Source organism: Carcharhinus amblyrhynchos, chromosome 18 (assembly GCF_965287045.1).
Source record: "Carcharhinus amblyrhynchos chromosome 18, sCarAmb.v2.hapA, whole genome shotgun sequence".
Taxonomy (NCBI): Eukaryota; Metazoa; Chordata; class Chondrichthyes; order Carcharhiniformes; family Carcharhinidae; genus Carcharhinus; species Carcharhinus amblyrhynchos.
This window is the reverse complement of record NC_137341.1, coordinates 35,192,888-35,208,799: the sequence shown is the minus strand read 5'-3', so window position 1 is coordinate 35,208,799 and position 15,912 is coordinate 35,192,888. Positions and strand designations below refer to the sequence as shown.

The following is a 15,912-nucleotide window of genomic DNA, read 5'->3' as shown; positions in this document are numbered from 1 at the left end:
AGCACCATCTGTCAGCTCAGGTGGATGTAAAAGATCCAGTGGCACTATTTCAAAGACAATCAGGAGAGTGTTCCTTGATGTCATCAAGCCAATATTTTATTCCTCAATCAACATCACGAAAAACAGATGAACTGGACATTATCACATTGCTGTTTGTGGGAGTTTCCTGTGTGCAAATTGGCAGCCATGTTTCCCACCTTGTAACAGTGACTATACTTTAAAACAAAACTTAACTGGCTGAAAAGCACTTTGGGAGCCTGCTGGTCATGCAAGGCACTATATAAATGCAAGTCTCTCTTTTCCTTGAATAAACACCAACATGAATTTCTCAGGCTAAATGGTCTGTTTTGAAAGTTGCAAATTCTGTGTTTTAAAAGAATACCTGATTATTGAACAGAAAATCTGGAGTCGAAATGCTAACTATGTTTCTCTCACCACCGATGCTGCCAGACCTGCTGTGTTTATCTAGCATTTTTTATTTTTATTTCAGATTTCCAGCATCCACAATATTTAATAGTATGTGATAACTGAACACTGGTTGAAAAGAAACAAACAACAAACATAATCATTGTCACATCCCAGATTTCCAACTCCAGAACTGGTAAATGGGACAGATAGAGAGCATTCCCCAAGGCCCAGAAGGCTGCACACATTCAGCTCACTTAAAGGTCAGCAATTTACATGTAAATGCTTTCTGTGAATCACAGAGCAGTGCTGGATTCAGGTGTGTGGGAATGCAGATCCCTTCAGTGACTGAAACTGACACCAGCAACAGACTTGAAACTAACCCACATCAGCTCTGTTATGATCAGCAGCAAATCAGCTAGACACTACATTCAACATTATAACAACTTACCAGGGCTGTGGTTGATGAGGTTTCTTGTTAAGGGTGAATAAAAATGTAAAGGGGAGGGGGGGAATTCAGCCAATTAACTTTCTCCAGGAAATAGCTTAGATGCATCTGAAAGAGACCAGGATCTTGTCAGGCCATGGGGGTACTTGCCCACCGTGGTCGGGAGACCAGCTGGGGGTGGAAGGCTGGGAGACTGATTAAGTGGGTTGGGCCATCATGGTACCCACTGTGACGGGTTCTCTTAAATCCAATCCCTGGAAAACTCAACACTGGATGGCCAAGGGCCCAGCAGAGCTGGAAATTTCTAAATGATGTGGAGATGTCGGCGCTGGACTGGGGTAAACAGAGTAAAAAGTCTCAAGCATCAGGTTAAAGTCCAACCAGTTTATATGATAGTAAATCCACAAGCTTTCAGAAACACTATTCCTTCGTCAGGGGTGTGGAAGGTGTGTTGATTTCTAAATGACACAGGGTCAGATCACATCACCATCTGGTTACTGAAACACACTGAAGGCAGTGTTCAGTGGGGTGGGGGTGTTGCTGCAGGTAAGGGAAACACAGGGTTTCAGGAGCAGATGATGAACTCTCCTGGAGAATATTAAGGGACAGTGTTGGTCAGGTTCCAGAGAAACAGGAGTAGTGGAGGGTGTTCTAGAACCAAGGGGAGTTGGAGAAGAGGAGGGGATGGCCCAGAACTGAGAGAGTGCTGGGAGTGAAATTTCCAGAGATGTAAGAGTGGTGAGGGTAGGGACCAGAGCACTTGGAGCACCCAATCAAGGAGAGCAGGCACTGCACATGCATGAAATTTGAAGATTCGGATTACAGAATAAAACAGCTTCCTGGCAGCTTGCAGCCAAGGACACGGGACTCTGATAAAGGACAATCCTGTAAAATAAGTGATAGTTGGTCACCCTAAAGGACAGCTAAATGGCAGATAAACTGCAACATTGACTTGATTTTTACATTGCAAATTTCCTTTGACAAAGCTATCCAGGTTGGCCTGATCCTTCCACTCTGCTCCACAGTACTACACATAACTCCTCCCTTTTTTCATATCCATCAAGGCTTTGTGGTAAAGCAGGCATGACAAAAGCTAGGGACCTGGAGAGAAGTGAAATAAGCAACCCTAGGACCGCCTCTCACAAGCCCCAGCATTGCTTTCTAAATGTGCTCCAATTTCAGCTTTGCTGCAAATGCTCCTGGGCTCATTCCCTCACACTGGCCCTGGAAATCTGCCCACCCTCCCTCTCCCAGACTCTACCTGCTGTTTCCGGAACTGATAAAATACCATTTTCAATTATGTCCAAACAGAATAAATATACAGAAACTGGCAGGACAGTCAGGGACTGGAACGGAACAGTGGTTAGCACTACTGTCTTATAAGTGGCAGAAACCTGGGTTCAATTCCAACAGTCTTTTGGAATTTGTTCTCCCCCCATCTGCATAAGTTTACCGCAGATGCTCCAGTTTCCTCCCACAGTCCAAAGATGTGCTGGTTAGGTTGATTGGCCAGGCTAAATTGGACCTTAGTGTCAGGGAGATTAGCAGTGTGAATATTTGGGGTTACGGAGATAGGGCCTGGGTGGGATTGTTACCAGTGCAGGTTTGATGGGCTTAATGGCCTCCTTCTGCACTAGGGATTCTATGACACATTTAAAATAATCGTTAGAAAAACCAGGGGGAGATGAGGAGAATTTTCTTTTTGAAAAGATTGAATTGTTTTGAACTGCCTGAAGGGATGATGGACTCAGGTTGAATAATCATTTTCAATAAAAGGGAACTGGATAAATATTTGAAAATGAAATCTGTGTAGGCCTTTGGAGGGTGGGGGTGGGGGGTGGTGGCAGGGCTGGGGGTTGGTGAAGTGGGGCTAACTGTACAGCTCTTTTAAAGAGCTAGCACTGGCATGATTGGCCAAATGGCCTCATCCTGTGTTGCGTGACTCTAAGTGCACAATCTTAACGTTACACAGTTATTCAGGAAACACACAAAACTTCGTTTAATTAGCTCTTGATACAAGCGACCACTGCTTTCAAACTGAGCGTCACTGGATTGGATTAAACTTACATTGATTGGGGAAAAGTAGAAGTGATTTAAAAATCAATGAACTCAAACAGAAAGCTCTTTGAGAAGGAAAGAATTTAATTACAGGTGGCACAGAGAAGTGAGCCATTTTCAAGGTGCACTCAGTTCTGTAAAGGAAAAGAAATTCACCTGGTGTCGAACTTGAAGGTTTATCATTCCCACTTGTTCTTTTGAGAGCATCAAACACCACAGCCAGGAAGTCCTGAAATACGACCATTCCCTCTACATCCAATGCCAACTGCAACAGTATATCTGGAAACTGAGGAAAAAGGAAAAACAGAATTTAATGAAAGTATTTAAACTCACTGAATGAAACTGAACCGTAAAACAAACTTCTTTTGTCAAATAATTATCCAGATATCATGGGCCTGCGATTGTCAGGTATTATCTGTTTTGGGATGTTGCACATGCATAAGGACTGTAAAGGTAGATAACATAGAAAGAAATCATTCGACCCATCTTGCTGACATTGGCCCTTTGCTTGAGCAACCTAAAAGTAACCCCACTGCCCATTCTCTCACCTCAACCCTCGTACCTTCCTCTGCTTCAAATAATTTTTAACTTTTCCGTTAATTTTCCAGTCACAAATCTGAAAATTAGCTTTCTAAGTAGCTGGCAAACATGGGCAAGACTGATTTGATTGATGTGCCAAGACACAACACATGGTCAACTGAACAAAAGGGCGCAGACTTAGGTACCTTTTCAGCAAGAATGATCAGGTCCTCCTTAGACAAAAGTGTAACTAAAGGTCCCAGATCCTGTATCAATTCCGGCTGCCAGACAGTGGGATTCCTTGAATAGAAATATGGATTGTTAGAAATTTGGGCATTTATACACAGACAATGGGAATTCACTGGACTCATTAGATTTTTTCTTCACAAAAGGATATGGAGTTTTGTTATACAGTTATGATTTGATGGAATTATAGAATTATAGAACAGGGGCTTCCACCTGTCACAATGTTCTGCTGTGGATAGGTTGGACTATAGGTTGGACTAAAACCTGGTGTTGTCAGACTTTTTACAATGTTCTGCACCATGGAACTTTCAATTGTAAATTGATTAATGTGATGTCCTGTTGCCCCCTCATTCACTCTCCCCAGAACATTCTCTTCTTTCCTCCTCAGAATGCTGACCCTTGCTGGTGTAATGTGTCACTGATATTATCCACTCTTTGGTATCTTGCCCATGAGCCCAGTAACCACTAATGGTGATGCCACCATGAAGAGGTAACAGAGCTGAGCCAAACCATGTCTTCATCAGCTGCCCTTACACATGAGGTTCTGGAGAAGGCAGGCAACGGATAGTGGTCAAGGATGGGAACTTTGGATGATATTTTCTATCTCTTGGCCTAGAGGGATGGAAACCAGTTGTAACATTCTCCTTATCATAATTCTGACCTCACATCAACTGAAAACTGATCTGAATTCTGACATCAGCTGAGTCAGCTCAGAGCAGGGGACAAACCTGTGTGCATTGGGGAATGATTGCATTGTGTCATTAGTACATTCATTTATTCAATGAATTGGAGAGATACCAAACCCACATTACCATCCTTCACTGAGTCATTGGGAAGCCTCTAATGTTTAATGGTTCATTGCCTTACCCATAATATTTTCTAATCTTATTTCGAACTTCTCTTTTCTGGTCGTTGCTGAGGTTTCTGCAAGACCTAATCTGCATGAACGCTTCCGTCAGTGCTTTGAGGGATATATTTGTCTTGATGATTTGCGGTGACAGATTGCAAATCATTCTGCCCAATATATCCACATCATACTCATCTCGTAGTGTGTAATTCTGAAAATGCAAAGATATCAATAATTAAAATAGTTCTACAAATTAATATGGGTATCAATATCACCATCTCTTAATTTCATCTTAATGTATAATCTCTGAATCAGGATGTTTAATACAGATGCAATAGGGATTGTCAAATCAGGTTGTGTATTGGAGACATTTTCTTTTAAATTCATTCATGAACATGAGTGTCATTGGCCAGGCCTGCATTCATTGCCCATTCTTAATTGTCCTCAAGAAGATGGTGATGAGTTGCCTTCTTGAACTACTGCAGTCTATGTGTTGCAAGTACACCCACAGTGCAATTTAGGAATCAGCTCCAGGATTTTGACCCAACAACAGTGAAAGGATGACCAGTTTTTAAGATTATTTATTAATGTCACTGGTAGGCTTACATTAGCACTTCAATGAAGTTACTGTGAAAATTTCCTAGTCACCACACTCTAGCACCTGTTTGGATACACTGAGGGAGAATTTAGTATGGTCAATACATCCAACCAGCACATCTTTCGGACTGTGGGAGGAAACTAGAGCACCCAGAGGAAACTCACGCAGATACAGGGAGAATGTGCAAACACTGCACAGTGACCCAAGCCAGAAATTGAACTCACGTCACTGTTGCTATGAGGCAGTAGTGCTAACCACAGTGCCACCATGCTAACTATATAGTTCCTTTTCAGGGTGGTATGTAGCTTGGAGGAGAACTTGCTGGTGATATCCCCATGTGTCTAATGTTCTTGATCTTCTAGGTGGTAGAGGTCATTGGTTTTGAAGGTACTGTTGAAAGAGCCTTGGTGATTTGCCGCAGTGCATCTTATAGATGGTACATGCTGCTGTCACTGTACATCAGTGATGGAGGGAGTGAATATTTGAGGTGGTAAAAGGAGTGCCAATCAAGCAGACTGCTTTGTCCTGGATAATGTTAAGCTTCAATTGTTGTTGCAATGCACTCTTACAGACAAGTGAAGAGTGTTCAATCACAATTTATACTTGCGCCTTGTAAATGCTGGACAAGCTTTGGGGAGATAGGAGATGAGTTACTCACTGCAGAGTTCCCAGCCTCTGACTAATTGTCACAGTACAGTTAAGTTTCTAGTTAGGTAGTCAAACTGGTGATTGTTGACTTAAGTATATTGTCCTGAATCAGGAACATTCGTCAGTATTTTCAATGGATCTGATACTTGTGCAGTTTTAGTTTCCTTATTTAAAGGAGGACGTTCTTGCATTGGAGGCAGTTCAGAGGACGTCAACTAGATTGATACCTGGTATGAGCAGGTTGTCTTATGAAGATAGGTTGGAAAGACTGGGCTTGTTTCCACTGGAGTTTAGAAGAGTGAGAGGTGACTTGATTGAAGTGTAGAAGATCCTGAACGGCATTGACAAAGTAGAGATGGAAAGGACGTTTCTTCTTGTGAGCAAGTCCGGAACAAGGGACATTTTTAAAATTAAGGGTGGCCCTTATTGAACAAAAAGGGAAGAATTATTTTTCTCTCAAAGAACTGTGCAACTGTGGAATCTCTGCATCAATAGAAGCAGATTCATTGAATATTTTTAAGGCAGAAGTAGATAAGATTCTCATTGGGCAAGGGAATCAAAGGTTATTGGGATAGATGAGAATGTGGAACTCAATGTAAACAGAACAGCCATGATTTTATTGAATGGCAGAGCAGCCTCTGCTCCTAGTTCTTATGTTCTCATCATATATCTGAGTTGGGTTAGAGTCTTGAAGTACTGGGCTAATCATGTTATTAACCTGAGTCCGTCCTCGGCAGCTTCCTTACCAAACACTGCAGTGCTTTTCTGATCACCTTATTCCTCTTTCTGGAGTCGGGAATTATTAAATGTAGCTTAGCTTTGCCCAGGCTGAGTAACAATGGTCTGCAAATAGATTGAGCAGCATTCTCCAGAAGAGCAAAACTAAACAGAGGAAGAAGAAAACAAATTTTAAGATTTACTCTTGCCATTTTCAAATGGCTAAACTCTAAAGACATAACCCTATATGCCCGAACGCATACTCACGGGAGGGTTGTGAGAAGAAGAGGTGGCATTGACTTGGGCATTTTTTGTTGGTACTTCCATGCCAGGCAGTTCAGCTGAAATGGCAGGAAGAATATTTAAAGGGGCAGCGACCAGCATATAAGGCAATTATATAAATGGCAATGTGTACAATTTCAGCAAGACAAGAACGATGCATACACACACACAACACTATTTTACTCAGAATTATAGAATGGTTACTGCACAGGACACTATTTGGCCCACCATGTCTATGCTGGCCAGCTGCAAGAGTTGCTCAGAGAGTCCCACTTCCTCACAACAACTTTTCTTTTCTTGTTAGGTACTTATCCAATTCCATTTTGAAAGCCCCAATCGAATCTGCTTCCACTACACATGCTTGGCAGTGCATTCCAGATTCTAACCACTTACTGCATAAAGTTAATAACTTACTTGTCATAGCTAAGCCTTTAATCCCACCTTGGGGAAAGGTGAAACAGAGCAGGGTGCTGTCAGGATCCCAAGTTGACAATATTGTCAGGACCTTCCCACTTGCATGCTCCAGAATCCAACTCCCCCAAACTGGGAAACATCTGTTCATTCATTTCCTGTTTTATCCCAGATCTTAAAAGATCACAATGATGAACTTCATTATATATGATGAATTCAGTAATGCTGGTTTCAAAAAAGACTTGCAATCATATAGTGCTTTTCACAACCTAAAATGCTCAACAGCCAATGAAGTATTTTTTAAAGTGGGGTCACTGTTGTAAGAGAGCGCTGTCCGAGGCAGGTCAGTACTGAGGGAACGCTCTTTGGAGAGCCAGCGCTGAGGGAACGCTGTCCGAGGAGGGTCAATACTGAGGGAGCGCTGTCCGAGGCAGGTCAGTACTGAGGGAGCGCTCTCCGTGGAGAGCCACTGCTGAGTGAGCCCTGTCCGAGGAGGGTCAGTACTGAGGGAATGCTGTCTGGGAAGGGTCAGTACTGAGACGGCCCTGTCCGAGGAGGGTCAATACTGAGGGAGCGCTGCCCGAGGAGGGTCAATACTGAGGGAGCGCTGCCCGAGGAGGGTCAATACTGAGGGAGCGCTGCCCGAGGAGGGTCAATACTGAGGGAGTGCTGTCCAAGATGGTCAGTACTGAGGGAGATCTGCTGAGGAGGTTCAATACTGAAGAAGTGCTGCCTGAGGAAAGTCAGTACTGAGGGAGCACTGTCCGAGGAGAGTAAGTACTGAGGAGCTCTGGCCAAGAAGAGTCAGTACTAAGGGAACTCTGACTAAGGAGGGTCAGTACTGAGGGAGCGTGTCCAAGGAGAGTCAGTACTGAGGGAGCTGTATCCGAGGAGAGTCAGTACTGAGGGAGCTGTATCCGAGGAGAGTCAGTACTGAGGGAGCTGTATCCGAGAAGAGTCAGTACTGAGGGAGCTGTATCCGAGAAGAGTCAGTACTGAGGGAGCTGTATCCGAGAAGAGTCAGTACTGAGGGAGCTGTATCCGAGAAGAGTCAGTACTGAGGGAGCTGTATCCGAGAAGAGTCAGTACTGAGGGAGCTGTATCCGAGAAGAGTCAGTACTGAGGGAGCTGTATCCGAGAAGAGTCAGTACTGAGGGAGCTGTATCCGAGAAGAGTCAGTACTGAGGGAGCTGTATCCGAGAAGAGTCAGTACTGAGGGAGCTGTATCCGAGAAGAGTCAGTACTGAGGGAGCTGTATCCGAGAAGAGTCAGTACTGAGGGAGCTGTATCCGAGGAGAGTCAGTACTGAGGGAGCTGTATCCGAGGAGAGTCAGTACTGAGGGAGCTGTATCCGAGAAGAGTCAGTACTGAGGGAGCTGTATCCGAGAAGAGTCAGTACTGAGGGAGCTGTATCCGAGGAGAGTCAGTACTGAGGGAGCTGTATCCGAGAAGAGTCAGTACTGAGGGAGCTGTATCCGACGAGAGTCAGTACTGAGAGAGCGCTGTACTGTCCAAGTGCCACTACGGATAGAATGTTGCAGAGTCAGAGTTACTGCCCTTCACGTGAGATTTGAGGTGCTGTCAGCTTTCTCAGGTGGACATTAGCCAGCTCATGGCCTTATGGCCCCACCTGCAAAGAAGTTTACCCCCAGCTCTCCTTGTCAACATTTTTCCTTCAATCAACATCAATACAACCGATTACTTGCTCATTTCCTCATTAATGTTTGTGGGATCTTCCTGTGTGCAAAGCAGCTGCTGCATTTCCTACATTACAACAGTGACTACATTTCAGTAAGTACCTCATTGGCTGTAAAGCACTTTGAGATGTCCTGAAGGCGCAATATAAAGGCAAATTCTAGTTCTTTATTTCAGTTGTACTGTATTGGTTACCTGATGTGGCGACAGAAGGTCCAGGTTATTTTCCAAGAGTTCAGCAACTGCAAGAAATGTGGCGTTGTCCAAGGATTGGATTTGTTCACAAGTTAAACCTTTCACTAACTCCCCAAAACTGAAAAGAGGAAACAATAGAAATGATTGAAACAGGAGAAAAAGCCAATATTTACATTACATCCTCAACATTTTGCACCAAATTGATGATTATTCTGAGGTAGGGCAGCAAGGGAGCCATCTCCAGGACAGCAAGGTCCTGCAAACAGCAATTGTAATAAATAGCCAGTCAGTGCAGAACTGAGCAGTGCTGCACTGTCAGAGGTGCTGTCTTCAAATATAATATTTAAAATGAGTCTCCCCTCTCAGGTGGACGTGAAAGATCCTGCAGCCATTATTCCAAAGGAAAGCAGGGAAGTGCTATCCAGTGTCCTCCCCAATATTCCTTCCTTCCCCAGTGCGAAAAAATTGGCTTTTGTCTTCTTAAACTCTGACATTTAACACATAAAATTTAAAAGAAATTTGACAGGTTGAAGGAGACAGAGAGGGAAACGAAAAAAAGAAACAAAAAAAACAGGTAGACACAGTACTTACTCATATAAGCCCAACTTTGTGCCCTAGTCAATGCAGAGTTACCTATCGCAGCCAGGGGGACCATGAGGCTTTGGGAAAAGATGATTAGAAACATATTTTTCTTTCTATAACAGATTCATTACCTGATTGTTTCGTTAGCAGGCTTCCCATCAGACACGATATTGTAAAGAAACAAAGCCTACAAACGATAAGGAGAGTCAGAGAGTAAATTAATGCTAATTCAGTAGCAACACACATAAATAAGACAGGCCGGTGAATAAAAGGCAATGATTTCTTTTCTACCTCATTAGTGGTTAAGTTGAGGAATGTGGAAAGGGCTTCCTGCTGTCAATGGATTATTTATCAAGTTGAGGTCAGTACTTCAGGTCAGCAGATTTGCCCAAATCACAGGGTTTTACAGACCCACCTGCCTATCCTTTAGGTTGCCAAATCACCCCCACCCCACCCAAGACAAATCTTCAAAGTGCCTTGCCTTCCTAACTGATCCAATGCAACAACCACTCCAACCCAATCTCCAATTATATTATCCATAGAGAGAGAACAGAGCCAACTTTTTGAGTCTGGATGACTATTTTCCAGAGCTAACAGCAAAGAAAATCAGAAGAGATTTATACACAGTGGAGCTGTGGTTAGCACTGCTGCCTCACAGTGCCAGGGACCCAGGTTCAATTCCTGGCTTAGGCCACTGTCTGTGTGGAATTTGTATGTTCTCCTATGTATGTGTGGGTTTCCTCCAGATGCTCTGGTTTCCTCCCACAATCTGAAAAATGTGCTGGTCTGGTGGATTGGCCATGCTAAATTCTCCCTCAGTGTACCCGAACAGATGCTGGAGTGTGGCGACTAAGGGATTTTCACTGTAACTTCATTGCAGTGTGAATGTAAGCCTACTTGTGACTAATAAATAAACTATTACTTTTACTATGAAGGGGAGGGGGCAGTAATTGGACAAAGGAATGTAAATGAAGATGAAGAAGGCTGAGAAAGGTGTTAAAATTGTCCATCAAGTGACCAGAATGTGTGAATGGCAGAACAGAGTATACAGATGGTTAAGGCCCTGATGTGTGTGTGTGTGTGTGTGTGTGTGTGTGTTGGGGGGGTGAGGGGTTGGCAAGGTTGGCGAAATGCGGAGACTGGTGGGGTGAAAAGTGAAGACAGGGGTGACCCTTTCCTAGTTCTGGAAGGGAGGGAAGGAGGTGAGAACAGCCCAGAGATGTGTCAGACACAGTTGTGAGCCTTGTCAACCACAGTGGGTGGAAAACCACAATTGAGGAGGATTACCTCCTCCCTGCTCACCATCCCAGGTCCTATACACCCCTTCCAGGTAAAACATCACTTCACATGCACCCCCTTCAATCTGGTCTATTGCATTCGCTGCTCCCAATGCAATCTATTCTATATTGGAGAGACCAAATGCAGACTGGGTGACCACTTTGCTGAACAACTTCAGTCCGTCTGCGAGACCTTCCTATTGCTTGCCACTTCAACACCACCCTGCTCTGTCCACATATCTGTCCTTGGCCTTTTACAATGTTCTAGTGAATTCTAATGCAAACTGGAGGAACAGCACCTCATCTTCTGATTAGGCACTTTACAACATTCCAGACTGAACATTGAGTTCAACATCTTCAGAGCACGAACTCCTTTCTTCACTCTCACCCCATTTCTATTTATTTTATTTCATTTAGTTTTCTTCTTTTCATCTCATTTATCCATTTTTATCATCCTTCTTTCTCACTTCCATTTTTCCACTTCCACTCTCCATCTTGCTCCATCCCCCACATCAGGGCAACTGCTTTAACCATCCGTATCTCTGTTCTGCCATTCACATATTCTGATCACTTAATGGATACTTTTTTGCACCTTTCTCAGCCTTCTTCATTCTTATTTACATTCCCTTTGTCCGAGTATTGCTGTCCCCACCCTCACAGAATAAATCTCTTCTGATTTTCTTTGCTCTTAGCTCTGATGAAGGGTCACAGACTCAAAATGTTGACTCTATTCTCTTTCCACAGATGCTGTCAGACCTGCTGAGATTTTCCAGTATTTTCTATTTTTGCTTCAAGGTCCAGCATTCGCAGTATTTTGCTTCTATCCAATTTTATTATGACCAACAAATAAAAGTCTTCAAAGAAAAGATGAAAAAAACAATTTAAAGAAAAATGCCCTCATGATTTCTCTTTCACGGAAAGTGGGCGTCACTGGCAAAGCCCGCAACCATTTCAGAAGGCAGTTTAGAGTCAACCACATTGTAGTGGTTCTGGAGTCACAGAGGCCGGACCAGGTAAGGATGGCAGATTCCCCTCCCTAAAAGACATTAGTGAACTAGATGGGTTTTTATAACAATCAATGATAGCTTCATGGTCACCATCACAGAGACTAGTTTTATATTCCATTAGCGTTATGACACCATCTCCTCCATTACACTCATGGCGTTGCCCTGGGAGATTCATTCATGGAGACTCCAGGCCAATCTGGAGGGCAGGCAACCCTATCAGAAACAAAGTCACAAAATATGTCTCTCAGGCAAATGCAGAGGAGCAATCTTGCACTGGCACAATTGATCATTGCCAACAGGGCTGTGGAATCAAGTTAGCAAAGCAAGGCAGAGGTAGGGGCTGTGGGATATTTCAGGTCCAATTCTACCTGTGTGATATAAATCACACTGAGGTCCAGGGAGAAATTGTGATCCATTTTGGTCTGTTTTTAAATTCATAATTCAGTTACTGCAAGATATCAAGAAACTGTTTAATCCATAGGTTAGGGTGGCAAATTTACCTGACTTCGTCTCAACTCCTTGTGGACTAGCTGGGTAATGTTGTAGTTCTTTGCTCTAAGCAGGCTGGAGAGAGGCAATTCTTTTAAGAAGGACCCATTCAACAGGTCTAGCACAGAGGAGATATCCTTAGTTTCAACAATCTGTAAATCAGAGAGGAAGTGTTCAGGATCGAGAAGAAAAGAAAAATCTAGTAGCAGGTAAGAATAAAGCCGGGTATTTCAGTGATTAAACATTACACGTTACCTTAGTGACCACAGCCAATTGTTGAGCTGCTGAAAGCTTTGCTGCATGATCAGACAGTGTGCCTTTCACAGCCTGGGCCAGATCATCAGCGCTGGTGCTATAGAACACATCTGCACTGACTCCCAGTACCAACTCGCCCAACTGGCTGATGTTAAAGAGTGACAGCTGCTGCAAAGTGGAGGGAATGAAACATAAATGATGAGTGCAATCTCACTGAAAACACGCCCTTCCCTGGATTTCAACTTGCCCCATTGAACGCTATGCTGTGATCATTATAAAATGGTACAGCATAGAAGAAGCTCATTCAGCCCATTGTGCCTCGATTGCTCTTTTGAAAGAGGTATTCAATTCTTCCCACTCTCCTTCTCTTTCCTTGTGCCCCTGCAAATTTTTCATTTTCAAATATTTATCCAATTGAAAGTTACTATTGAATCTGCTTCTGCAACTCTTTCAGATTTGTACATTCAGATCATAATGTGTTAAAACAATTCTTCTTTGACTTCTCTCTGGTTTTTTGCCAGCTATTTTAAATCTATGTCCTCAATTACCCATTTGCACATTAATGGAAAGTTTCTATACAATTATTCTCAGTAATTTCTCAAATCCAAAAGATAAGAGTTCACTCTTTAACATTCAGTATGTACAAAGTTTCCAAATCACACCTCCATTTACCTTACTGTCTCCAATAAATTTGTCGGCGAGGATGATCATCTGGCTCTTTGTCCACCCACTCACTGTCCTTAGGACAGAGATGGCGCCCCGTACGGCTTGTGGGGACAGTGACTCGAGCTGTATAAAGGACAGCCCTGCAATAGCATCAGAAATGGAGTCCAACGTTTCATTCAGAGTTTGGTTTTTCAGGACCAGCTCAAGGAGTTTGGATTTCAGCTGAAAAAGAAAAAAGAATCAAGAAACCAAAGTAGAAAAGCAAGCTTCCACCATAGGCAATGTTAAATTTGGTTTAATGGCGGCACCAAAAGTGTCAAAGGTCACAGGAGGGCTCTACAGTGGGCAGACATTTTGGGCGTTCACTTACCTACACAGACTCTCAATCCACCAACAGCATGGAAACAATTATTGTCATCTTGAAATGATTTCTCTGAATCATCTCCAGAAATATCAACTTTGTTAATCCTTAGTGTTGTGAATACTACTATGGAACACTTAGTTGAATCTGAGTTGCCTGATGATTGTATCTTTGCCACTGTACTACATGAGAATGATGCAGAATTAGTTCCAAGAGAGATGTCTACTGAAGTTCCAAATCACACTTCTAGATATGGGACAGCCAAATTCCAGAATGTTGTATACAACCAAAGCGGAATTGATGTCCTTCTAATCGACTTTCTTATTGACTGTTTACAATGATTAATGGTGCATAGTGGTGTCTAGAGTATTATTGATCCCATATATAACATCAAAGTAATTTGTTGTCATGCCCACAGATGTAAAGGGGGAGGGATATAATATATTTAAGTGGTAAGAATCATAGAATCCCTACAGTGCAGAAAGAGGTCATTTGGCCCATTGAGTCTGCACCAGCAACAATCCCACCCAGACCCTATCCCAGTAATCTCATGTATTTATCCTGCTAGTCCTCCTGACCCTAAGGCACAATTTTGCATGGCCAATAACCTAACCTGCACATTGTTGGACTGTGGGAGGAAATCAGAGCACCTGGAGAAAATCTACACAGACACAGGGAGAATGTGCAACTCCACACAGACAGTTACCCAAGTCTGGAATTGATCCCAGGTTCCTGGTGCTGTGAGGCAGCAGTGCTAACCATTGTACCACCATGTCGCCAAACATGGTTGCATGATTGCTTTAAGAGTTGGTCATTTGATTTGATGCTGATGTCATTGGGGTGTTTCAAGGGCCCCCCATTTGCTTTCATTTTCTACTCTAAACAGGCAACAGCTCCTTCAATAAATCTATTGTTGTTAGTTTGAATCCATGTACAAACCACATCTTTTTTTGTGTAAAACCCACAATACCTAACATAGTTAGGACATTACAAAAGAGCAGCATTGTAACAGGCTGTTCAGCCCAACTGGTTCAAGCTGGCATTTAAGCTCCCCACAATCATAAGAACATAAGAAATAGGAGCAGGAGTAGGCCATCTAGCCCTTCGAGCCTGCCCCACCATTCAATAAGATCATGGCTGATCTGTCGTGGCTCAGTTCCACTTTCCCGCCCTCTCCCCATAACCCTTAATCCCCTCGCTTATCAAAAACCCATCAACCCGCGTCTTAAAAATATTTAGCGAGGCAGCCTCCACCACTTCAACAGGCAGAGAATTCCAGAGATTCACCACCCTTTGAGTGAAGAAGTTCCTCCTCAACTCCGTTCTAAACCGCACCCCCCTTTATCTTGAGGCTGTGCCCCCTAGTCCTACTGTCCTTTCTGAGCGGGAAGAGTCTCTCCACCTCTATCCTATCCATCCCATTCATCATCTTATACATCTCAATGAGATCTCCCCTCATTCTTCTAAACTCTAACGAGTACAAGCCCAGTCTATTCAGCCTCTCCTCATAGCTCAACCCCCTCAACTCCGGTATCAGCCTAGTAGACCTCCTGTGCACTCCCTCCAAGGCCAAAATATCCTTGCGTAAGTGCGGCGACAAAACTGCACACAGTACTCCAGCTGCGGCCTCACCAATGCCCTACACAGCCGCAGCAAGACCTCCCTACTTTTATATTCAATCCCCCTCGCTATGAAGGCCAGCATTCCATTAGCCTTCCTGACCACCTGCTGCACCTGCAAGCTGGGTTTTTGCGACTCATGCACAAGGACCCCGAGGTCCCTCTGCACCGTCGCCTGCTGCAGTTTTTCGCCACGTAAGTAATAGTCCTTCCTACCATTATTCCTACCAAAGTGGACCACCTCGCACTTGCCAACATTAAATTCCATTTGCCAGTTCCTGGCCCATTCGCCCAGCCTATCTAGATCCTTCTGCAGACTCTCCACACCCTCCACGCAATTTGCCGTTCCACCAATCTTGGTGTCATCAGCAAATTTCGACACCATACGCTTGGTTCCCTCCTCCAGACCATCTATATAAATGGTAAATAGCTGAGGCCCCAGCACCGACCCCTGGGGCACTCCACTAGTCACCAACCGCCAATCCGAATAGCACCCATTGACCCCCACTCTCTGCCTCCTATTTGACAACCAATCCTCTATCCACGCTAACACCCTACCCCCAACTCCATGCCCCCTTACCTTCTGC

At 43.7% G+C, this 15,912-nt stretch overlaps 1 protein-coding gene across 3 annotated transcripts in view; it reads right to left on the bottom strand.

Annotated features, from left to right (window-relative positions):
- The window catches only part of LOC145355022 (otoancorin-like), a 54,200-nt gene that overhangs the window by 21,059 nt on the left and 17,229 nt on the right, over positions 1-15,912 (bottom strand). For 2 of the 3 annotated variants that reach the window (XM_080206794.1, XM_080206795.1), the window contains exons 13-22: positions 13,352-13,567; positions 12,680-12,847; positions 12,436-12,576; positions 9,783-9,838; positions 9,070-9,187; positions 6,754-6,827; positions 6,516-6,651; positions 4,544-4,734; positions 3,637-3,730; positions 3,068-3,197 (exon numbers count right to left, since the gene is read on the bottom strand). In XM_080206794.1, coding sequence (XP_080062920.1) covers positions 3,068-3,197; positions 3,637-3,730; positions 4,544-4,734; positions 6,516-6,651; positions 6,754-6,827; positions 9,070-9,187; positions 9,783-9,838; positions 12,436-12,576; positions 12,680-12,847; positions 13,352-13,567 — 1,324 coding nt within the window. Of the gene's footprint in view, positions 1-730; positions 1,739-3,067; positions 3,198-3,636; positions 3,731-4,543; positions 4,735-6,515; positions 6,652-6,753; positions 6,828-9,069; positions 9,188-9,782; positions 9,839-12,435; positions 12,577-12,679; positions 12,848-13,351; positions 13,568-15,912 lie in introns of those variants that run through there. The other variant, XM_080206796.1, reaches the window with a different exon arrangement.